This window comes from Protobothrops mucrosquamatus, unplaced genomic scaffold, assembly GCF_001527695.2.
Source record: "Protobothrops mucrosquamatus isolate PMUCROS unplaced genomic scaffold, P.Mucros_1.0 scaffold1315, whole genome shotgun sequence".
Taxonomy (NCBI): Eukaryota; Metazoa; Chordata; class Lepidosauria; order Squamata; family Viperidae; genus Protobothrops; species Protobothrops mucrosquamatus.
In genome coordinates this window covers 9,795-35,022 of record NW_015387516.1, presented here as the reverse complement: position 1 = coordinate 35,022, position 25,228 = coordinate 9,795, and the positions used below count along the sequence as shown (strand labels likewise).

Genomic DNA, 25,228 nt, shown 5'->3' with positions numbered 1-25,228 from the left:
TTTGGTGCATGTTGGCATCATTTATTTTTGGTACCAAATATGCTTATTCTCTCTCTCTCTCTCTTTTTTTTTTTAAGGGATAATGAGTGTGTGCTGAATATTGATGAGGCTTTTCCCTTGGAGAACTATCATTATTCATACCCCCTTGGAATACAAATGTCTTTCTGAGTGGTCAGTTAGACCAAACCCCTCAGTAATCTATAGTATCATTAACCTATAGCACTTCTTCCAAGGAACTATTGCACACTTAGATGCTGCTGTTTACATATTTAAAGTACAGCACTGTGTGTCTGCATGTGTGTTAGAATCGGTATGATTGTGTTTCAAAGAGAGAAAATAAATGGACAGCTGATTCTCATAAAAGCAAGAACAAATTAATACTGTTTACAAAAAAAAAGCTTGACTGAATTAATCAATTTTACTGTACTACAGAAAGCAACATAATGTCCCAGATTTCCTGTTGAATAACCAGAAAGTTGGTATGGATCATGAGGTTTAATATTAATATTTTTTGTCCCCCTTTCTTTTTTTGTCCTTTTTCTTCCTTCTCCTCTTCCCCAACACCCAATTCCAGGAAAGGAAAGTGTTGAAGTCCTGACTCCTGAGGCACTTTTGTCTCAGACTGACCTGAGAGTTCACAATGCAGGAGACTGAGGCACTGGAGGAGAAAGTTCCTGCTGTCCAGACACAATTCTTTCCATCTAGCCAGAACGAGAGCCAGGAGGAGAGCCGACGAAGGCTGAAAAGGCAACGGTACCAGGAGCTGCCATTGGAAGGAGCTGTCTGCATCTCTCAGTGCTGTACTGAGCATGTCTCAGAGGAGCCTTATGCTGGCAGCACATTATGCAAAAAGGCAGCTCGAGCAGCCGCGAGAGAGTCAGAGCAAGCCTTCGCTTCCCTTGCATCACCACCGCTCGAAAACAACCCTGGATTACTTGAGAGGGCCTGCCTGCCTGCCCAGGTGAATGAAGCCAAGCACCATGGCTTGATTCCTGACGTTGCCCTACTGCTGAACACCATGGGGAACCAAGATGGGAAGCTGAAGAGGAATGCAGGTGATGTACACGAAGGCGGTGAGGATGCTTCTGGGCCCAGGGATGCTGAGGGCACAAAGAAAGGAGGGGGGAGCAAAAAGACCCTGGGCAGGCACGGGAAAGGGGGAGAATCGAAGAAGAAGGGCAAGTCTGAAGCCAGGTCATCTGTGTTTTCCAATCTGCGCATCAGGAAAAACCTCTCCAAGTCTAAAGATGGAACCAGCAGCTCGAGAGAGGATGTTTTAGAAAGCCAGGCCGGGCACACAGGAGAGCTAGACAGTGCTCACTCCATTCTCACCAAAACTCCTGATATAAGCATTTCTGCAGATGAAGGGGGTCTCTCAGATACCGATGCAGAGCATTTTGAAAATACAAATGAAACTCGCCCTGCAGCTGCCGAGCCGCAAGATGGACAAAGAACCAGCTCCGGCTCAGATACGGATATATACAGTTTTCATTCAGCCACCGAACAAGAGGATTTGCTTTCTGATATTCAGCAGGCAATTAGACTGCAACAGCAGCAGCAGCAGCAGGGGACAATTAACATTGGAACTGAGCAGCAGGGCACCAAAACAATGGTCCTACACATGGCTAATTCTCAAGCAACCCCATTAGATTTTGAAAGGTTTCTTTCACTCGGCAGTGACAAAGACAGTAGCCCGGATACCGAGCAGCCAGTCTCTGCTAAATCAGAAGTCACAAAATATGCCCCAAGCTGTCAGGCTGAAGTGTCAGGAAAGGCAAATGGAATGGGGCACTCCTGCAGCAGTGTGTTTGAGATGCAGGAAGCACCTGAGCAATTGCCAGCAGAAGAGGAACAACCTGCTGAAGAAGGAGGAGACTTCTTCTCTACTCCCAATGCTGCAATTACAGAACAGGGGACTCTGCTGGGCAGTTCGGTCTTTAATTTCCCACCCCCGGCTGGGGAGTCTGAGACCGAAAGAGTTGCTGTTGAAGGTACAGGTGGCGAAAGAGAGGCTGAGCTGGCAGAGGCAGGCGGGGATCAGGTTGCCGTGGCCACAGACAGGAAGTGGAGTTTGTCTACTAGCAGAGAAGCCGTGGAGGAGGGCTTTTCTGTGGAAATGAAAAATGGGACTTGTTCCTCAGAGGATGTCGCCAGCAGTCCGGTGCACCCTCCTAAATGTTTTAAATCATACCCTTTCATCAACCCCTGCTACGTCAAAACCACCACTAGGCAGCTGAGTTCTCCGAACCATTCACCTGGCATATCCCCCTCTCAGAGCCCCCTCTTTAAAAGGAGACGGGAGCCCTCTCGATTGAAAGAGAAGGCACCAAGCAAGAAACAGAGATCTGCCAGTTTGGCAGGGGCATTTAGCCGTTCTGCAGACTGGACTCATGAGGTTTCAGATCAGTCCAGTGAAATAGCTCAAAAGTCAGGCTCTGCGGATTTTTTGGAGCACAGGCAGACCAGAGATGGTATCCAGGGGGAAAGAGTGCCTTTGAATCATTTGAGAAAGTTTGCAGGAATGTCACCTTCTACTGATGCCTTCCCTAATGTATTTCGAGGTAAGTGCCCTGTATAAACAAACATTGCTGCCGCTTCATCTCTGAAGCAGAAACACCTAATCATAATAATAACAACTTCTTTTCTCTTGTTAGTGTGACTTCCATTTACAGCTCAGCTGAGATTCCAACCTTTGCAAATAAGTACAGGAGTTCTGTATTTCCAGTAGAAATGAGTGTAATGTTTGTTGCAAAATTCCTCACTAAAGCATGTTAAAAATACTCATTAGGCAAGCGACATAGTACATTATAAACTATCAGTGAGTTGTATGCATCAAGGAAAGTAAATATAATTTCTAGGTTTCTGTGGGCCTTTCCAGACCTACAGATATATTGGTGAGTTCATGATGGCTGAGGATTCTGGGTACTGTCCTGGAGAACCATGATGTCTCAGGAGTCCTGGGAAATGTAGTCCCAACACAACTAGAGGCTTTCACTTTGGAAAAGAGTGAGCTATTGTGTCCATAGAACAACTTGTTAATAATGATAATTTATTTTCTGCATTGACTGTAATAGGCAAATACTTTGTAGTTTTGATAGATGTTTATTATATTCTGGATCTTTCGTAAATTCATTTTAAACACAGGGATTCCTGACAGTGTAAAAGTGATCACAGTTAGCCTATAGATTAATGGTTTAATCTAGACAGAAGCCTAACACTTCATCTGCTGAGCCAATCTGGCCTTTTGCTGCCACTTACACAAATAATCTATTTCTAAAGAATAATACATTTTATACCTTATTCCTTTCTTACCTCTTTCCTTTAATACAGATCATTGTTACCTTTAAAAAAAGCTAAAATAACAGCAAAAGGGAATTAATAGTTGTACCCAAGGCAGGCCATCCATCCATCCATCCATCCATCCATCCACTGATATCATTTCTGAATCCACTTATATCATTTCTGAATCTTCAACTACCAAGTTGAAGAGAGTGCTGAATCTCCTGCAAAGTTACAAAGGCTGAGGTGCTGGATCCCTCTCTGATACCCACCATCTAACAGCTACTTTTTTTGTCCCAAATACCTCTGGACCTTACCTCCATCCAGCATTTCTTATGATCTGATTGTAATGCCTATAAGTTTAGGTTTAAATAGTGCTTATTGGATAGAGGGTGACAGGAACATCCCAGTTCCCTCCACTTTTTCCAAAGCAAGGACTGGTAATGGATAGTGATGTATTCTCACATTCCTTTGATGAATCTATTAACACTTCAAGGACTTGTGTGTTGAGGAATGGATCCAAAGACATTTTGGTAAAAGAAGTAATGTTGCAATAGCCCAGCTCTATATCCTCAGGCCAGCTTGTATTTTTCATATTGAAGTGCTGGGGCCAGTAAATGCTATATTACACTATGCTAGGATCCTTACTACTCATCCAAACATATTGCATATTGACACCAAGATTGGGTCTCTATTTGTGTTTTTTTAAATCTAGCTTTTTATGCTGAACATTATCCATTAGGCAACATGTGGTTTTTAAGGTGCATTCGACACTTTGTTAGGCCGCAGAGTCATCGGCTCATGTTGAATGCACCTTAAAAACCACATGTTGTCTCCTTATTGCAATCACTTGCAAAGTGTTCAATCAGTGAATGAGTTGGTTTGCAATAAGGAGAATTCCCCAGATAGAAGTTCTAGATATCTTCAGGACTGCCTCCTCCAAATCCATCCATCCATAAGATCTTGTAGAAGATCTTACTTTAAGTTCCCTCATTTAATGACTGCCATTTTCAGGGGCCTTGGAGATATGCCTTTTCAGTCACTGTCATTTGAAGTAGCATTTCCCCAAAGTCCAGATCTGAACCATACCCTGCTAGGTTTTAGAAAGGCCACCCAAATCTGTTTTTTTTCAACAGATCTTAGGGGAAGGAAGGTTGTGAATATCTCCTTTTGTAATCTGAAGTTTAACAAATATAGACTTCTATTTAATCTCTGGTTTCCTGCTCTCTTCTGTTTTGGATTGTATTATTTATGTTTTATAAACTGTAGCTTAAGAACCTCTTTAGATCAATAGGATATGGGGGTGACTCTGGGCTGTTTTCAATTCAAGCAGCATAGAAATCCAGCAAATAAATCTCCTCTATTACATTTGTCACCTACACTGGCACCTACACATGGAATGAAGATGGGTTGGAGAATCATTTGAAGAATACAACACAGACAGATGGCCCTGGGGAGCTTTGTCATGAGAATAAGTACCCATTGTGTAACTTCTCCCATTGATCTCATGGTGAACAAAGTGAAATTGCAGATTTTAAACAAGAGTGTATGGAGGAAAAGCCCTTGACCATAGATATAAAATGCATCTAGTCCTAGGAATGAAATTTAAATGCTTTCCAAATAAAGTTTTACTTCAGATTAAGATTTGATCTCTTGTTTTGAAATGTGCAATTTATGTCAAGATATCATAACTTAGGCAGTGGCAAATGTGGGGACCTTTATTCATCTCATCTTACCCTTTTTGCCTAAATATTAAGAAATCTGTATGATATCTTTGATTTTAATTTACTTCTGATCCTGTATTCCTGTGTTGGTATAAACATATTGACACCTATACAAAGAGTCTTTGCACTATGAGTTTTCATTTTTTGTTTCCTTGCTATTACTCAGCTAACAATACACAGAGATAGCATGCAATTCTCCAGAAATTCTTGGACAACAAGTGCCCATATTTCACCAATCAGCAATCTCTGTGGATCAAACCTTGCCCATCCTTCCTAGCATTGGAGAAATGCTAGATATTTTCTTCTGCATTAGAACCATTCATTTCACAGTATTGTTACATATTTCTCTGCTATATTTTATTCAGTATATCCAAATTAACATTTACATGCTACCCTGACAATGTACAATGAGACCTAGCAGAGAGGTAGATTCAAATCTCCCTGGAGACATAAGGTAGAAGACCAATAAAGTACATTGAGTTGTTATGTTAAACTGATACAACAAGCTGGGGAAAGTGTGAAAGAAAAGTGTTTAATACATTTAGTTACTTTGATAATCTTTCTCCTAACAGCTGAATACAATTGAAAAATCACTACTATTTAGGGATGGTGCTTTTAATACACACCCATAATTCATTTAAAGATAATTCACTTAACCCAATTTTGGGGATTCATAAGACTTATCCATACTATAAAGACATTGCCTGAATTTGTACAAGAGTCTAGGCTATGATTAGTTGACAAGTTAGTGAGCTATATGAAGACAGCTACATAATGATAAGGAGTGTGTCTTCTTTAAAAATATGAGTCACACAGTGTGAAACAATCACATTATTATCATAAGCTGTGCTTTAGCATGTGTGGAAGTTTATTAAACATACAGACATAACAGGTAGAAGATAACGGGTAGATTAGAATTAATAGATAATGGGGCTGTGCAATGTTGCATAAGGCCCTGTGTAACAGCTGTTTGCCATCTTAAACTAAATAAGCCTTTTGCTGCAAGTGTGTAGGTATCAAGGATACCTGTGTGAACCTGGAGAGGGGGAAAGGTTAATTTAAGGAGTTGCAGACAGGGACCATATGTATATCTGAATCTGAAGTGTTGCCTACCCCTACTACATCATTGTAATAGATTGAACAGAAATCCAATAGAAATGTAAGTTTGAAAACCAAATCTTCATATAGGTTAGAATTTGGCATACAGTAAATATGTTGTGGGAAAACATATGCTAGTATCAAGAAGAGTAGCAACTTAGAACTAAGCAGAAATTTCCTGACAGAACAATTGATCAATGGAATGACTTGCCTCCAGAAGTTGTAGATGCTCCAACACTGGATATTTTAAAGAAGGGATTGGACAACCATTTGTCTGAAATCGTATAGGGTTTCCTGCCTGAGCAGGAAATCCTATACCAGAGGGTTAGACTAGAAACCTCCAAGGTCCCTTTCAACTCTGTTATACTGTTATTCTGTATCCTGAATAAAAGTTGCAGAATAATAAAAGTCCCAACCAAAATTTCTAGTCATATAAAATAGTTGGCTCTAGAATCTCAGTATGAATCCTTATTTTGGGATTGCTTTCAAAGCTATCAGCCATCACTAAAGTCCAATCCTTCAGTTTACTTCTTTTCATTTTTGGCTGTGACTGAATGATCCTATTGCTTCCACATAAAGAGGCAGGAGAATGGACTAAGCAGGGATGGCCTGGTAGTTTAACTTGTGGGTGGAAAAAAACTCCTTCAGCGCTCAGAAGTTTGTATAAATCATTCAGTTATTTCTTCTTAACACTCTCTCAGACGGAAAATGTTCAATGTTTGTTCAATTTTAATCCCAGCAGATGTCTGTTAAGTAGGGAGACCTATTTTCTAAGATAGCTGACTCTCTTTTCACTCATAAAAAGTCTTTGATGTTTTGAACTGAGCCACTAACTTGTATACTTTGCATTTTAAAAAGCTGCTTCACTTTCCCTGCTAGCTTTTGTCATGCTAAAAAAGCATTTCGTGTTCTGTAGAGTACTGATGAAGTGAAAGTCCCAGAATTAGATGAAAGAAAAAGGAAGGTTTCAAAGGGACAAAGGTGGGGTGGGGGGTGAGGGTAGACTGAATGAGAGTTACCCTTTGATATCATGTAACAGGAAACGTCGTCTTCAAGACAGGAGATGTTATTTATTAACACTTTATTTATTAATATTTATTAAAAATTAATTAATTTTGACAAGAAGCTGATTTGGCCTTTCAGTTTATGCAGCTCCCTTTACATGATGACATTTTGCTAAAAACAAGCTAAAGTTTCCCTATACATTCCATTACAGAACACAAATAGTAGACCTAAGGGAATCATTCAATTTTTTTTCTTGAGTAATTTTCTTAAACATTAGAATTTCAATACTGAAAACTAATACAAATTAAATGAAAATTAAGGGGGGAAATGTATGGGAATGGAAAGTTTGGACATTTAAAGGTAATTAATTTTGGGAGAATTATGATCGAGAAAAATGATTTGAATACCGAGGGGAAATTAAGCTTAAATAAGAATTTTGAAAACAGGACATGTAGTGACTTAACAAGATGACTTTTACAAATATACTTGAAATAAAAGAAAATTAGAAAGAGTAAAGGGTGCAAAGGGGAAAAAGGAAATATGTGAAAAACAGAAGAAAAAAGGAAAAGTAAGAATATTGTATACGTGTGTGTGTGTGTGTGTGTGTGTGAGAGAGAGAGAGAGAGAGAGAGAGAGAGAGAGAGAGAGAGAGAGAGAGAGAGAGAGAGAGAGAGAGAGAGAGAGTCTTTCGATCTTCATCACAAGTATAAACAATTTTAGTAACTTTTGACCTCTTAAATTCTAATATTCTTTCTCTAACCTATAAACAATCTATAAAGCACCATCATTTCAGTGCTGGTCTTACCAAAAGTCCATTAAGGGTTATCAGAAATAACAATATATCTACAAATATGCTCCTTTATTGGTAACAATATATCTATTTTAATCTTGGTCAAATAAACTAACTTTATATTCCTTCCTTTTAATTGCAGCAATCTTAATCCTTAGTCTACTCAAATAATATCAAAGAACTTGAATTCTTTTCATTTCTTCTTTATCCCTTCTCACAAGATTCTTCAAAGCTTTAACAAATCTCTCTTGTATGCCCAGTTTTGAAAAAAATATCCAGGTCACTCTCTTGGCTTATTGTTTGTATGTCCCTTGTAAATATTAAAATATCATTTGGTTTCTTTTATATGCCCATTTGTAGCATTTTTTTCTATGCCATTTTTGTAGCCTGTCATTTGTAAATCCATTTTCAATTCAGCCTCTGTCTTGTCAGATAAAACTTATTCATCTTCCATAATATCTTTTAGACACAGTCTATCCATAGAGGCATATATCACTATTAAGATTGTTAAGATGTCCGACTCCATTTTTCAATTTTTCCATTGTTAGAATATTTTGTGCCATTCTATTCTTCCTACAAGAGTCACAAAACCTCTGTATGTTTGAGGTTAGGGCCATAGATCCCCTGGTCATTTACCTCCCCTCAAATTGATATTATGGTTAGCAAGCTGCCTTTAAAATCTTCAAGCCTACTAAACATCCCCTTATCCTAGCATTCCTTCTATAAGCAGGAACAAATGATGCACATTATTTGTTTTACATCTTAAGCTCTTTCTGCTGTTTGTGGAATGACTGAGACAATTCAGAGTTTGTTGCTAAGATTTTATTTGGTCAGAGGTCATACCCAAGGTTTCTGGTGCTAAATCTGCTGCCATCTTGACATTTCAATCCAATTGCATAGCATGGCTTCTGGTTTCTTCGCCATCAGATAAGGACTTCTTTATGAAAAGTTGCATTGGATTGTGTGCCTTGCTATACCCTCAGCTCTGAGCTCTGTTTTAACCAATAACTGACTGAATGATCTATCCCTATTCAGTGTTTAAAGGTCTCAGCTTGATCTCCCTTCTGGACCCATCATCACTAAGACAGCCACAATTGAACTAAGTCCAATACCAAAACCAGGATTTTGGCTTCCTTAGTTGTACTATAGCAGATAAGCTATCTGGCAAAGACACACTGATTATTTAAATGAGAAGAAGAATAGCTAGATTCAATGGATTCCAAGTGCAGGGCAATGCTTTCACTGCATGCAATTGACATTTTCCATTTCATGTTTTATAGAGTTTGCTTTGCATGCGTGATGAAAAATCTGCTGTTGCAGTTGCTATATGTAATTTGAAGCATCTCTGTTATATTTTCCCCATGATGTTGGAATGAGCAAATAGTGGCCTAGTTTGCAGTGCTTTACAGCTGGGCTTTCTGCCATGTTACTTTTAAAGCAGCCCAGCCCATGTGTTCCTTTCTGGGTAAGGATTTTCTAACCCATGACGTAAATGGTAATGAACAGCTGCAACTGCTGTTTTTAAAGGATGTTCAACTAAGGTATAACTATTGTGGATTTATGTAACTATGCAAGTGCTATATATATAAAAGCTCTTGCCTATCTGGGGAAGAAAATAAAGGTGCTATGCTAAGGAAATCATTTCTCTTTTAATACATTATATTTCTACACTGTGTTTGATCCTTATCCCAGCTGGACTTAATGGGAATGTGTGTATGTATGTTTGTGTATGTGAGAGAGAGTGGATGAAAGATAGTTGCTTTTTAATAGATACTTGTAACTTCTAAATATTAAATAGGAAACAGATGTGATGGGAGAATTGTATTAGGGCAGGGTTCTTCAAACTTGGCTCTTTTATGACTTGTGGACTTCAACTCCCAGAATTCCTCAGCCAGTATGCTTGGCTGAGGAATTCTGGGAGTTGAAGTCCACAACTCATAAAAGGGCCAAGTTTGAAGACCCCTGTATTAGGGCATATCCACACTTATCATTTAAGCTGCTCCTGTGATGTGCTAATGAAGGCTTGAACCAATCCTATCTGGCCTGGGACAGCTTATAAGGTAGTCAGCCCAGACTGTAGGCTGATGTATTTTCTTTCATAGTCAAGTCTTCCTGGATATAGATACTTGTGTACAAGCAGTCCTCTTTTAATGACCACAATTGGGACTGGTAAATCCATCAGTAAGTGACACAGTAGTTAAATGAATCATCACATGATCACGCCCAACTTACAAAGTCTGTTCTGCTGGAGTGGTGTCACATGATCACAACTTATAAATTACTGCTGGCTTTCCCATTGACTTTGTTGGAAGCCAGCTATAAGGTTGCAAATGGCAATCAAGTGACCACAAGGTGTTGCAGCTGTCATAAATGTGCACTACTTGATAAACACCTGAATTGCAATCAGAGATGCTGTGACCATCATAAGTTTGAGGCTTGATCATAATCTTTTTCAGTGCTATCATAAGTTAGAATGATTGCCAAACAGGGCAATCATTACTGTAACTGAGAACTACCTATATGTACATGTGGATATACACACTTTTCTAAAAGGTACTTCTTTATACTCTGTTCTACTCTAATATGTCTGACTAAGTTCTATAGTTCCTTTTATGAGTATTGCTGAAAAAGCAGAGTGGTTAAGTTAAGAAATAGCATAGAGAAGATATGTTTAGAAAGAATTTTTTTTCTTTTTTTGAATAGCTAGTTCTCCAGTCGGCCTAAAAAACCAAACAAAAATAGGACTTAATAAGACACAAAATTAGCTATTCTAGGAAAATATATTCATAGTTTTAAAAATACTGATAGGCTTCAGGCTGGTGACTCTTTCTATGCTAAAAAAAGATAAACACTCTTCTATTTCAGCAGTGCTATCAAGGGGAAAGTATAAAAGCTGCTATTAAAGCTCATTATAAACCCTTGCTCAGTTGAACATTTGGTCCACCTTCAACAAGACAGTCAATGAACTATTGAGGTTAATGTAAAATAATCTCAATTCTCTGTCCCAGACAGGCAGAAACACTCCAGGCACATAAGAGGGAAAATGTATTTTGAAAGTGAAACTGAGAAGCATGTCCTGAAGTCACTTCCAAGGTGAATGGGGGAATTAATGGACTGCAATGTCATCCATTCCTGCCCTCTAGAAATGGTCACTGGCTAGTTGTAGTGATGGGGCAGCTGAATAATAAGAATAGTCCCTTAAATATTTTACCAGTGACATCCCATTGAAGTGTTAGTGGTATTAGCATGGCATTTCACATAAAAATTGTTTATTTCATGTAATCAAAAATAAGAGTAGTGCTACTTAATAAACTGGAAATAATATGATGGGCTTGATACATTCTTAGATACTGTGGGGAGGGTTAAGGAGATATGTTAAATCACTGCAACAATTCCTTGTAAAGAAAATTAATTTGTATCATAAAGTCAAATAATGGTATGGGCAGTTGTGGAGAAAAATAGGAAACGGAAGTGCTGCCTTCAGTTCCTGAATAAAAAAAAGAAATGTAAATCTAATAAATAGGTACTTCCTATCATTTTCTTGTGAAGATGGAAACATGTGAAGATGGAAACATTCCCCTTCATCAATTCAGAGAAGCCTGGCTTTCTACCCTCCATTTCCAAGAAGCCTTCTCATCATCACTACTGCCCCCCCCACACACACACCTGAGTCCACTTACTTTTCCCTTTCCTGACAGCTTCTGTCAGGTGCATCCAGCCAATGTGAGCTTCAGCTAGAAAGCTAACAAAGGCAAGCTTTCTTAAGGTTGACCAGAAACATGATCTTCTCTTCTTCTTGGAGGGTGGTGGGGAGGGGAGAGAGAAGACCAAGCTTCTTGCGAGTAGAGGGAGTATCAGGAGGCCCATGTGCACCACTGAGCCTAGCCAACTGAGGCTTTCCAGTCTGCAGTATGTTGCTTCAAGCCAATGGGCCATAGCCCACTGAAACCTTCCAAGCATGGTGGGGCAGAGAAAAGCTTCTGACAACCACAACAAGGAAAACTGGGATTGTGTCAGTGAGCAAGACTCCTACGTAGATTACATGGGCTCAATTTTGGACATAAGTCAAGAAGTACCTGTATTTTCCCAGTTTGGGCAGTAGACTCATTTTTTTTCCTCAATGTTTCTTTGCATTTCTTTTACTAAGTTTAAGCTGTTTTTTTGTTTTAATTAGGACAGAACTTCTGCTTTCTAAGTGGCTCCATTAGCTTCCTTTGTGTCTCCTCTTCAGATCAGCTGTCATCCATAAACAGGGATGGGAAAAAGAAGAAAAGATTTGTCAGGCATGCTCAGCCACCAACTATTACAAAATGAAAAACTTGTGTCTGTTTTGCCCAAACCATACATAACCAGCCCTTGTCTGGGGAGTAACAGGTTTTCTTAGTGGATCACAAACTGGACAATATTATACAAACATTTCTTTAATAATTATAAAAATAATTTTGTTAAAAAACAGGCTGTGCAACGTTTAGTTTTGGAGACGTAGACCATGCTATTGGATGAATCAGCTGCTTCATTGTTTTTATCACATACAGAGAAGCTATTGAAAAACCTTAAGGTCAAATCCGTCAGAATGTGTCTGTGTCTCTATATGCAGATGGTAAATAGTATTTATTTCCTGTTCTTTTTATGTTTAGAATTATAAATATAAAGCAAGTACGGATAAATGAAGGTATTCAGTTTACCTCTTATTATCAGTTCTCTCTGTTCTAGAGCAAATCAAGTATCATCAACCACAAAAAAAATTTTTAAAGTTGGTAAGTCAGTTGTCACTATATCTCTTGGTAATCAGACTTTAAAATCTGTTACCAAGCTTTATCTGGTATTTTTGTGGGTTTATTTCCTTGCCAATTATCAAATGTAAGGCAATGACTGTGCGATGGGTTTTTAAAAATCTTTATATAGTATTTATTCAGGGTTGAGTGATTTGACTTTTAATTGCAAGAATCCTTCTGTGAAAACAGGAAAGGGCAGAGAAATTAATAGAGAATACTCATAATGATTGAAAGAGGTTCAATTTTTTTATATATTGTCTTGAGAACAACCAAGAGAGTTAGAAGGGTTGTTTTGGACAAAATGTAACAAAAATAATATACATTGTGTTGATTAGGAAAGGTACATACAAACATTTCCAATTTTTTTCTCTTTAATTTCCCCTTCTATACCATAAAAGGAAAAGTCCTGTTTTTCACAATATATTTAACATCTATGTGTTTGGCCTGGAACATTTCTGTTCAAATACAAATTTAAAAAAAATACTTTGTGAGATGTGGAGGTAAAAATACAAAGAAATGTTTGTTACAGATTGAATTTTACAGTATGTATTAGTATAGTTAAACAGATGTAACTATAATTAAACAGATGTTTCCATAGGTTGGCCCATCCATCAAACAGATGGTACATTTGTCCCTTAACTGTATGCTGAACTTCTGAATGTGACTGCTATTAACACTAGAGAAAGACAGAATGATTCTGATATATTTTACTGTGCTTTGTAAAAACACACTGGTCCTTCTGGTAAAAGATAATTGCAGTTCAGCCTCCTGAAGTTTCTAACAAATTTGTATTTTAACCAAGAAATGGATCAAATCAGTAATTGCTCTGAGTGGTATCAAACTGACATTCTTTGGAAACTTTTACATAAATGCAGCCATTCTTAGGAGTCTGGCAAAAAGTCAAAAATGCTGCATCGTGGCCAGATTTGCATACTAAATTTGTGAACAGAGTTGTACAAAGGGTTTACTTGTTTAAGAAATAACACTGGCTAATATATGTCTTTCAGCAACAGCCAGAATTTAAGTGTGAAATTTGGACAGAAATATGTGAGTTCATGGATTTAGAAATCAAGTATGCTGTTTGCTGGATATGACACATCCACTTTCTCTTTTAATGGCATTTAGATTCTTTATTTCAGCTTGAATAAACAGTTGCATCATATGATCACAGTACTGAACAAAAATAAAGAAAAGGCTGTTTGGGGGTATTTTCAAAGAGTTTATTCTTCAAAGCTGAATTATCCGTCACAGCTATTTAAAAATAGACAGAATCTGGGGTTGGCAAGAAGGAACACGTTTAGTCATTGAGGCTATTCTTCAAATATTCTTCTGGTTCTTTATAAGGGGCAGAAATGTAACACATTCAGTGAAAAATGAGGAAGTTATACTTTCATGTGCTTTATGTTATGCCTTCACGTAAACTTTAACCTATTGACATGTTCAAATCCGCTCTTAGGAAACAACTTGCTGTGGAGTCAGTGCTGTAGAAAATTTTTTGACTTCCGCTTGTTACATAAACCAGCATTATACAATATTGCTATTTCCTTGGAAATTGTCCAAGGAAAGCATCTGCCCTCAGTCTATTCAGTCTCTTAAAACAACAAGCGGAATGAGAATAAAACTCAATGGACCTGAGGGTAGCCCAGCATTCTCTGAGGGGAAGATTATAACCAAATGAACTAATAATAATAATAATAATAATAATAATAATAATAATAATAATAATAATAATAATAATAATAATAATAATAATAAAGTTGGAAGGGACCTTGGAAGTCATCTAGTCCAACCCCCTGCTCAGGCAGGAAACCCTATACCATTTCAGACAAATGGCTGTCCAGTCTCTTCTTAAAAACTTCCAGTGTTGGAACATTCACTACTTCTGGAGGCAGGTTGTTCCACTGGTTAATTGTTCTAACTGTCAGGAAGTTTCTCCTTAGTTCTAGGTTGCTTCTCTCCTTGATTAGTTTCCATCCGTTGCTTCTTGTCCTGCCTTCAGGCTATTTGGAGAATAGCTTGACTCCCTCTTCTTTGTGGCAGCCCCTGAGATATTGGAATACTGCTAGCATGTCCCCCCTCGTCCTTCTCTTCATTAAACTAGACATACCCAATTCCAGAAGCCTTTCCTTATAACGAAACCGGAGGTCAGGGGACTAGTAGAAACAACGAGAAGAGACATGAGAAAGATCTCAGAGTTGTAGAAAAAATGTAGCACCACTGGTTTTGACCTACGTCATAAGGTTCACACCGGAATGGTTCCGTAACATTTCACCATAATTATGAAGTGCACTAGAACTAAGATAGGGAGACAATTACGAGCCCAGCACTGTGGTGGCTTTTTTGGCAGCTGCAGCACACTGCTGGCTCATATTTCAGTGATTGTCCACTAGGACTCCGAGGTCCCTCTCACAGTTACTACTATTGAGCAAGGTACCCCCTATACTATACCTGTACATTTGGTTTTTCTTGCCTAAATGTAGAACCTTACTTTTTTCACCATTGAATTTCATTTTGTTAGATAGCGTCCAGTGTTCAAGTCTGTCCAAATCCTCCTGTATCTTAAGCCTGTCTTCTGGAGTGTTGGCTATTCCTGCCAGCTTGGTGTCATCTGCAAATTTGATGATTTCCCCATCTATCCCCTCGTCCAGATCGTTGATGAAGATGTTGAAGATGTTAAAATCCTAAATATTCTATATTAAGCTTTGGCTTGTGGTCTCTCCTATCTATTGCAGTAGCCATTTGAAGATACTCCTTTACATCCTATATTGAAGGAAAGGACTACTAAAGAGCTTTGCACAAACCCTATTTTCTGTGGGGAAAAAATTCTTCTTCACTGAAATTGAATTATGCCTTATTGTAACCATGGATGTTGGGCCATCACTTACAGTGCAAAAACTAGAAATGGAACATCTTGGTATCTGCTCCACATATTTCAGTATTTCCCCACTGTAGTTTTATTTGATAGAGAATCTTCTTGTAATTTTTGGTATGATATAATGGCATGGGATTTTTTTTTGTTTGATTTGTTTAAAAAGTTTGAAAAAGGACAATAATGACTTGCTGCATCAAATTAAATGGCCATGTTGAATTTTACCAGGTATAAACCATATTTTCTGATTATGTTGAAAGACAGTAAAAAAGGTACATAGAGCATGATGGATAAATGTGAGAATAAAGGGAGAAAACGTGATGTTGCTTTTTGTTTTGAGAAGAATTCAAAGGAGTTTAAATATGAAACTATTCAAGAGAAAGACATAACTTTGTGGAAATCTAGTTTCTGTCTTCTTTAACATGTGGCTGACTTCTATGACTTCTAATCTGCTGTGCAGATTATTGAATTAAGTCCATTGACTGTATGACTTTATTAAGATTGATATCACATAATTACACATCAGCGGACTTCTGCAAATCATCAAATAAAATAATTACGCCTGTAAGAGTTTTGTGGAGAAGAAGAAAATAGACACACAAAATTATGATTAATTCAGAATGAATTAGGCAAATGGGTTTCTTTACATAAAAATAGTAAGACATGTACTGTATATGTTAGTTATAAAAGCTAAAGCTTTATTTTATAGATATTTATTTTATAGATATTGGCTGTGAACATTCCATTATAATGTAAATATCTTGCATGATAAAAGTCAGTCTCTAATTGGGGGACAAAAATCCCTATCCAAAGCCCTGAACTCAATAGACAATGCTGAAACTAAGCTAGATGGACCAATGGTATAATAACTTGTTCTTGTGTTGTTGCTTTTCTTGGCATTATTCTATATTGCCTTTCTACTAATATAAATGTCAATGGTTAGCAAAAAAACAACACTAACTGGATTACACTAACACAAGACAACAGACAACAGAGGGCAAATCACACTATATGCACATTCCAATTAGTGGTGAGATTCAAATATGTGAACAACCAGTTCTCTGTGTGGATGCTGCTTCCGGAAGTCCATTCTGGGCCTGGGCAACAAAAAATTAGCTACCGGTTCTGCTGAAGTGGTGTGAACTGGCTGAATCCCACCACTGATTCCAATTCAATTTGATTCAGGTGACTCTGAGGACACAGCTAAAACCCCCAAGTGGCTTTAACTTCTCTCAGAGAGAGTGCTAATGACCACATGATTGCAAAGAAATACAATCTTCCCACCCACCCCCATCCTATGAGAATCTATCCTTCCATCCCCCCAGCATCCAGTCTCAACTGTCAGTACCTATCCTTCCATCCTCCCATCAGAACTGATGAAACTTCTTGGATGAGAAGCAAAACATTTTCTTCTTCTTCCTCAAGGGAAAAAACAGTCCAGTTACCTTTTGAAAAAGGTTAACAGATGGGCTCATCCAACATCTTAGTTTTTAACAGTTTTTTAAGACCTTACCTTAGAAAAGACCAACATAAATATAGACATTTGGCTAGTCATGATTTCAGTTTTATTTCTGATTATTGGTTTTATTCTGCTTATCATTTGCATTTTTAATTCCTATAAGCCACCCAAATGTTGTGTGCACAGAACTAAAGGAAATGATTTTAATAAATAAAACCCTTGCTAAGAGAGCTTCTTGTATTTATATAATTCAAGGACACTCTATGAGCCAAGGCCTATAAATATCTGCAGGTCAAACCCAAAGTGATTATTGAGGGGAAAGAATGAGGTATTACCATGAAAAACTGCCCTAAGAGCTTTTGAGAATTAGTTAAATGCCGGAATATCCATCAGCTACAGTAAAATTTAGTACTGGGATCTAACATCAGTGTAACTGCAGAGATTTATTTACTACTTTGCAACCAAAATAATTATCATTGTTTAGCTGGCAAGGAATTATTCTTAATTTCTTATGAATATGTACTTCTGACAGTGCAGGATACTTCAAATACAAGAGAAATATAAAAGGTCTTTGTGTGAGAGAGGTTTAAGATGCTAATTTGCATGGTAATTGCAATCATCTCTTGATGATATAAATATCTGTATGGCTGTTCTGTTAGTACATGGAATGAGTTACCAGAAAAGAATTGCCCCTTATATCTTCTTCTATATAAATAAAAATGTAAATGTTCATTTGTTCAAAATCTTAAATCTCCAAAAGTTCTTCACCGATTGCTTTGAGATTTTGACACAATGTTGCATTCGAATATGCGCGTGTTTTTATATACCTACTATTATATAGATGTCACACCTGTGACAGGTAAAAACATGCTCTTTAAAGCATAAAAACATGCTTTAATGAGCAACGTCGTAGAAGCAACAATCTTGACAGGACCTTTCAAAGGTAAAGATGTCCTCATTCCTCGCATTCCTATGATTCCAACAGATATGCCATTTCAATTTAAGAGATTGCAATTCCCGATTCGATTGGCGTTTGCAATCACCATCAACAAAGCTCAGGGCCAATCTTTAGAATTGTGCGGTTTAGATCTAGACACGGATTGCTTCTCACATGGACAATTATATGTTGCGTGTTCTAGAGTCGGCAAAGCAGACAATCTCTATATCTGCACAGACAATGGAACAACAAAAAATATTGTATACCCACAAGCATTGTGAAATTAAACATATTACAAACGTGCGCTTTCTCTTTTCTTTCTTTTCCATTTAACCAAACTGGGCCACAGCAACGGGTGGCCGGGTACAGCTAGTTGTCTAATAAGAAGGAAGTAAGCAAAGTAATATGTTGAAGCAAATCTTGAAATGGACAGCTTGAGAATAGGATTTTCCTAATTCAGTGCAATTGCTATTGGTTATTACAAGAATTGTCTCAGATTAGTTGATTAAATGCCATTAATTCCATGTCCACTTTTAGTGACCGTATAGACAGACTTGCTCCAAGTCAATATGCCAACATATGCCAATATGCCAATCTAGCTGTCTAGGTTTCTCACTAGTACATTAATTGCCTTGTAATGAATCCATTCACATTGCTGTTAGTTGTACTTTTTTCTTTTCTTCCACTTTTCCCAACATTATGAACTTTTCAAGGATTGAGACTTCAGGTAATATTATCAAAATATGATAGTCTGAGCCTGATAATTTGTGCCTTGACTGAGAACTTTGGATTGATTTGTTTTATAAACTATTTATTTGTTTTTCTGGTTGTGCTTGATACACTCCAGATTCTTCTCCAGTACTAATGTTCAAAAGCAAAAATACTGTTTCTGTTTTGTTTCTTCAAAGTCTAACTTTTTTCCATAAATTATTGTAGTGAAAATTATTGCCTGAATAATATTAATTTAAGTAGATAAAGACATATCACAGCCTCTGAATATATTTCCCAAAACCTCTATTGCTGTCCTACTAAGTGCTAGTCTGTGGCATATTTCTTGGCTATTGGATTCTTTAATGTTGACAGTCAATCCTGAAAGACAGAAACAATTTGTAACTTCCATCTGTTTGTTGTCTAGTTTTAGGATGGTAGCTATCCCTGTTATCATTACTTTGGTCTTCTTTATATTTAACCTTGGTCCCACTTTTTTCACTCTGTTCCTTGAGTTTGATTACTAGAGCTTGCAGATCATTTGAATTTTCAGCTGACATAATGTCATCAACATAGAATAGATTATTGATGTTTCTTCTGATGTTTTTTTTTGGACAACCACAGTTATTTTCTTATAATCCATTTTACCTTCATATCTATCTATAGGCTTGTGTGCTTTCAAATTAGTCTTGTCTCCTAACAACTGTGTAGACAAGTCACTATAGTTTTGATGGCAACATTTTTTGAAGTAGTTTCCCATTGTCTTCTGCCTAGGTTGACTTAATGCCTATGGTAAAACTCACAGTCTCCTGAATATTAGTCCAATGCCTTTAACCACTACATCATATTCCACACATAAATTGAATAAATAAGGAGACAGTCTTGTCTCACTGTCTTGCCAGCCTTCCAGTCTGTTTCATACAGTGTCTGACCTCTTGTAGCTTTCTTGTAGCTATAGATTTTACTTCAAGACAATGAGATGTTGTGGGATTCCTATTTTCCTAAGGACATTCCACAGCTTGACATTCTCATGATAGTGCTGGAGAATTACAGGAATCAGTTCCATTTTTAATAATATAATTTGTAAGCAAATCCCTCTGTTTTTTGCTTATATACTGTATGTAAACTCACATACTGTTATTCATGTAACATTTTATAAAGGTAGATTACATTACACATTACACAGATTTTGAACATATTTTTGGCTGAAAACTGCCATTTTTTTAATTTGAATCTATAATAGTAGGGATGAAATATCCACACAGGATGGTATATGGTAGTGTTTCTCAACCTCAGCAACTTTCAGATGTGTAGGCTTCCACTCTCAGAATTCTGGGAGGCTAATTAATTCTGGAATGGTGTGGAGTCCTCCACATCTTAAAATTGCTAAGACTGACAAGCACCGGTCTAGATCCTAGCATTCTTTTGTACTATTCCCTATTTTTCACATTTAAAAGTCTATGTACACAAACCATGTATTTAAGGGATGTGTGTTTGTGTGTTGCTAGATTAGGAACAAGAAATCTTCCATCTAGAGAAAGGCTATGCTTTGTGTGTGAGCACATATGTGGGTGTATGCATAATTCTGTATTTATTTATTTTTTATCATATTTATGTAGTGTATATTGATGGTGGTGACCCTTTGAGAGCTGTATGCAATGAAATTTCATTTTAATGTATGCCGATTAGTGTACATTCAAAGTGACAATAAAGTTATTATTCTATTCATATGTGTATTAAATGATTATGGGGCACATGATAATGCAGTGGGAGAGAGGCCATATTATTAAAGCAAACAACTGGATTTTCTTTTGTTTTTCTATTTGAAAGTTTCACTACTTAAGCAACCCTTTTAAATGGCAGAAAAGTCCTAGCATTAACAAATTGCTGCTAAATTTACTGTAAAATATTAGCCTGAGAGCTTATCTTTCCTAAGGTTGTGTTTCATCTTCACCCGTTTAAAAAACAATGCAAAATACAGTATCTAGTATGTCACAAAATGCTCATTTATTTCTTCTTACTTGTCCTTTAGAAATGTTCTACAGCAGGGGTGTCAAACTGCCGGCCCGCGGAACGGATGCATCACGCCAAAACCGCGCCCACCCCATTGCCGGCAATGGGGAAAAAGGCGCGATACGTCGCGACATGTCACGTGACGTTGCAAGTTTGACACCCCTGGTCTAAAGAGTTTAATCATTGATTGTAGGTCAATGTGTTTAAATTATTTTAACAATTAAAAATGTCTGCTTTGCTTCTTTTATTTTGTTCTAGTGAAAATACATTGGTATTTATATATATATATTTTAAAAAAGCTCATCTTAAGCAGCTGTTTGGAACTATCTGTATTTCTAAAATCATTAGGTAGCTTTGAATGTGACAGCTGATTATTTCAGAGCAAATGAGTAACTAATGATGTCTCCTGTGCATATTTGGTTATAAATAAACCCTACTGTGTTCTGTGAGGTTAGTTCTGTTGTATGGGCTTAGGATTTATTGTTCTGATGAGTGTATGTTCTCTTGCTGTGAGTCAACTAAGAACTCTGTTATAGGGTTGCGTATAAAAAAGAATAAGCATTAAGAACAGTAGTATAGTAAACAATTTATAATGATTATTTAGTAAAGTCATTGGTTTCTCATTCAAGTCAAATCTTGTCACTCTTTAGGTATTAAAGTTATATTAGCCTCCTTCCAGCTATCGGGAATCTTTCCTTTCTATAAAATAATATTCATTGTTTGTTGTAAGGGATGGAAAAGCTCATCTTCAAAACATTTGTATTAAGAGGCTGACAGGCTCTCTCTGGACCAGATAGCTTTCCTGCTTTCTTGTAACTTTTTGATAGCTTCTATGTATTGGTGCTATATTGAATTTATGTGCCCATGTAAGCACAAATTGAACTTTCTGCTGTCTTTCCAGCAAAAACAGACTACCGTAATCCATTTGGGTAAATTGAGGTTTATTTATAAAAAGATTGGCAGACTGGCAAGTTAGCAGGAACCACATCATGTTTCTTGGGGGGGGGGGGAGGCTCAAGAATGTCATTTGTTATTTTTGCACTTTTAAACCAACACATCTGATTCATTTTTCCTAGTTTAGTAGGTAGGTTAGAGAACTTTGTCAGATTTTGCTGCTCAAAATCCTCCAACATTTGTGCATATTTTTTTTTAAAAAATATTTATTTTACTACTTATTAATTAATCTAGTTTATATGGCCATCTAACTGGACAGTACAAGACAGTACATCTATTTAAGCACACATATTTTAAATGTTGCTTTTTGTTAAGATGGTCAAGGGCAATGATAATGACATATCATTATATGTCAGTTTAAACAGTTCCAGTTCATTGAGAAAAATGAGCTGGCAGAATTCTATTGCAGTGCAGAAAAGTCATCCTTTGGTAGATTGTTGCTACCATCCAACCACTCACTTCTAATCATACTCTTAAGAGCTTGGTAAGCTCAGAAAATGGCTTGCCCCCTATAAGAACAGAAATATTTTGTGATAATTATACTTAATCTCTTTCTCTTCCTCCCTCACATTTCACTGTCAGGAAGAAATTTTTGGAATGTGTCTATAAATAAGCTTGATGCTTCTTCCAATAAATCTTCCCAGATAAGTGGTAGGTTATAGGTTAAATGCTATTTTACATTTAAGAATTTATCATTATAATGAAGAATTTAAGTCTTCGTACCCTGTGAGCTGGCAGAAATTTAATTAAGTTATGTAAAGACAATGCTATTTGCTGAGCATTCATATCACAGCGCAGCAAGCTATGGAATAGCTTGTACCAGTAGCTAATATAATCCTCCAATCTACATCCATGTGCCCATGATGCATGCAAGAGATATAATTGAAGCAAGGGACCCCCACATGAATGATGCAGCAGCCTTAGATCCCCAAATTTAGTACTTAACTCTCTGAAATTGCTTCTCTTAAAGTAGCACATATTGTACCAAAATGGCCTATCCAAATCCAAGAGGGTGTTACCTAAATCATATTGGGATGATGGTGTTGATGCTTATCAAATGGAAGCTATAGTAAAGCATTTGAAGAAGGGCTATATTCACATGTAGTATCTAAAACAATGGTCGGTAACCTTAAACACTCAAAGAGCCACAGAAAAGAAAACACTGGGAGCTGTAAAATTCGCGTGGGGGGAGCTTGATTGAAGAGTTTAATTAAAAAGAAATAGAGGCTGCTGTGCATGAGTTCTCTCTCTCTCTCTCTTTCTTTCTCTCTCTCTCTCTCTCTCTCTCTCTCTCTCTCTCTCTCTCTCTCTCTCTCTCTCTCTCTCTCTCTCTCTCTCTCTCTCTCTCTCTCTCTCTCTCTCTCTCTCCCTTTCCTTCTCTCCCTCCCTCCCTCTCCCCCTCTCTCCCCCTCTCTGTCTTTCTCTCCCTCTCCCTCTCTTTCTCTCTCCCTCTTTCTCTCCCTCTCTCTCTCTCCTATCCCTCTCTTTCTCTCCCTCTCTCTCTTTCTCTCTCTCCCTCTCCCTCTCTCTCTCTTTCTCTCTTTCCTCTCTTTCTCTCCCTCCCTCTCTCTCCCTCTCTCTCTCTTTCTCTCTCTCCCCCTCTCTCTTTCTCTCTCTCTCCCTCTCTCTTTCCTCTCTCTCTCTCTCCCTCTCTCGCTTTCTCTCTCTCTTTCCTCTCTCTCTCTTCCTCTCTCTTTCTCTTTCCTCTCTCTCTCTCTCTCTCTCTTTCTCTCTCTTTCCTCTCTCCCCCCCTCTCTCTCCCTCTCTCTGATCTTTTGCTCACCTGGCAAGCTGGCTTCACGCTGTTCTCGGACAAGCTGACACACATTCTGATTGAGCTGGGTCTCTCCTGCCCTTGGTCTGCCAGTCCTCTTCCCCCACTCAGTGTGTGTGTGTGTGTGTGTGTGTGTGTGTGTGTGTGAGAGAGAGAGAGAGAGAGAGAGAGAGAGAGAGAGATTCTGCTTGCTGCTTTCTGCTGCTTCCTGCTTCCTACACAGATGCAACAAAGGCAGGAGCCCTGCTCAATAAGCTTGTCAGCTTGTTGGAGAACAGCGTGAGGCCACTCTCTTTTTTACACACACACACACACACACACACACACACACACACACACACTCTGAGAGAGTGTGTGAGAGAGAGAGAGACAGAGAGAGAGACAAAGAGAGAGAGACAAAGAGAGAGAGAGAGAGAAGGGAAGCACAAGTGCCTCTCTCTCTCTCTCTCTCTCTCTCTCTCTCTCTCTCTCTCTCTCTCTCTCTCTCTCTCTCTCTCTCTCTCTCTCTCTCTCTCCAAATGGTGGAGGAGGCTGGGAGCCGCAGGAGAAGGCTCAAAGAGCCACCTGTGATCTAAAGAGTTAGATAATATTTTCTACCTGTCAGATTGTGTGCTTCACAGATGGTGGTAACTCTAACCTTAATTCATTCACTTTTTCTTTTCCTTCAGGGCGAACTCTGCTAGAAAAGCTCTCCAATCAGCAGGAGAATGCACCCCAAGAAGAAGCAGAGAAGCTTTGTTCTTGGATCATTGCAATGGGTCTTTTGCTCCCCTTCAGTGACTGCTTCAGAGAGCCAAGTAGTCAGAATGCACAACAAAGTGCACCTACGTTTGATGTAAGCCATAGCTTAAACTCTTGTTTCTATTTAACAGTGATTTTATGACAATTTGCTCTTTTTCACATTTCCTTAAGTAACTCTTAAGATATTTATTTTGGGTTGTCATTTAAATGTCTATAAGATACCATATTCTTTTAATTTTTATTTTGTACCATGTACTTCTACTTGAAACCAATGTAGTTTTTTTCAGCACAAATAGTCCTTGAGTCACAACTGTAATTGAGCCTGAAATTAGAGTTGTAAGTTGTTATTATTTCATGTTGAGACATCATGCAATCAGACCTGATTTTTTGACGTTTTTATAGCAGTCTTTAAGCAAATGCCACAATAGTTAAGCAAGTGCTGTGATTATTAAGCAAATCTATTATGAATAATGGGTGTTTTTTGCAAAAAACCAGAAGTAAACACCAGACACTAGCAAAAAATGTCACAGATCATGGTTACATAACTGCAGGATGTAACAAACAATCAGAAAAGGTGACTCAGTTGCCAAGTAGCCCAAAATGCAATTACGGATATGTGTGTCTGTGCAGCTGTTGCAAATTTGGAAATGGAGCCTAAAGAGCTCTGGGGAGATCCATTCTATCTTCAAATGTTCACTAAGTGACTAGACAAAAGTTGAGGACCAACTGTATATTAATGTATACTAATATATATTATTGATTGATTGATTGATTAATTAGATATGGCATCAAGCAGGGGTCAACTTTACCAATCACAAAGATAGGTTTTCTCCAGGAGGATCTGCTCCCAAGCTTTCCAAGAAGTTAGGTCTTTGTATAATGTATCTGAAGTAGGATAATTTTAGCCTAGTCATTTGTTCCTTAAATGAGAATACAATTATCCATTTGTTTGTTTTCTTGATTATCCATGGTATGGTTGGCAGTTTTCTCCAACAGCAGCATTCAAAAGCTTCAATGCTGTTTCTATTCTGCTTCTTCAGAGTCCAATTTCCATTTCCATAAAGTATCACAAGGAAAATTGTTGCCTGCACAATTTTGATCT

The 25,228-nt window shown here is 37.8% G+C and overlaps 1 protein-coding gene across 1 annotated transcript; it reads left to right on the top strand.

Annotated features, from left to right (window-relative positions):
* Positions 1–640: 640 nt before the first annotated feature.
* LOC114922916 (formin-2-like) lies at positions 641–24,220 on the top strand (the record flags this gene model as incomplete). The annotated part of the gene is made up of 2 exons (XM_029285123.1): positions 641–2,561; positions 24,054–24,220. Coding segments are annotated over exons 1-2 (2,088 nt in total), but the record flags the coding sequence as incomplete, so codon positions are not given.
* Between the last annotated feature and the right edge of the window lie 1,008 nt (positions 24,221–25,228).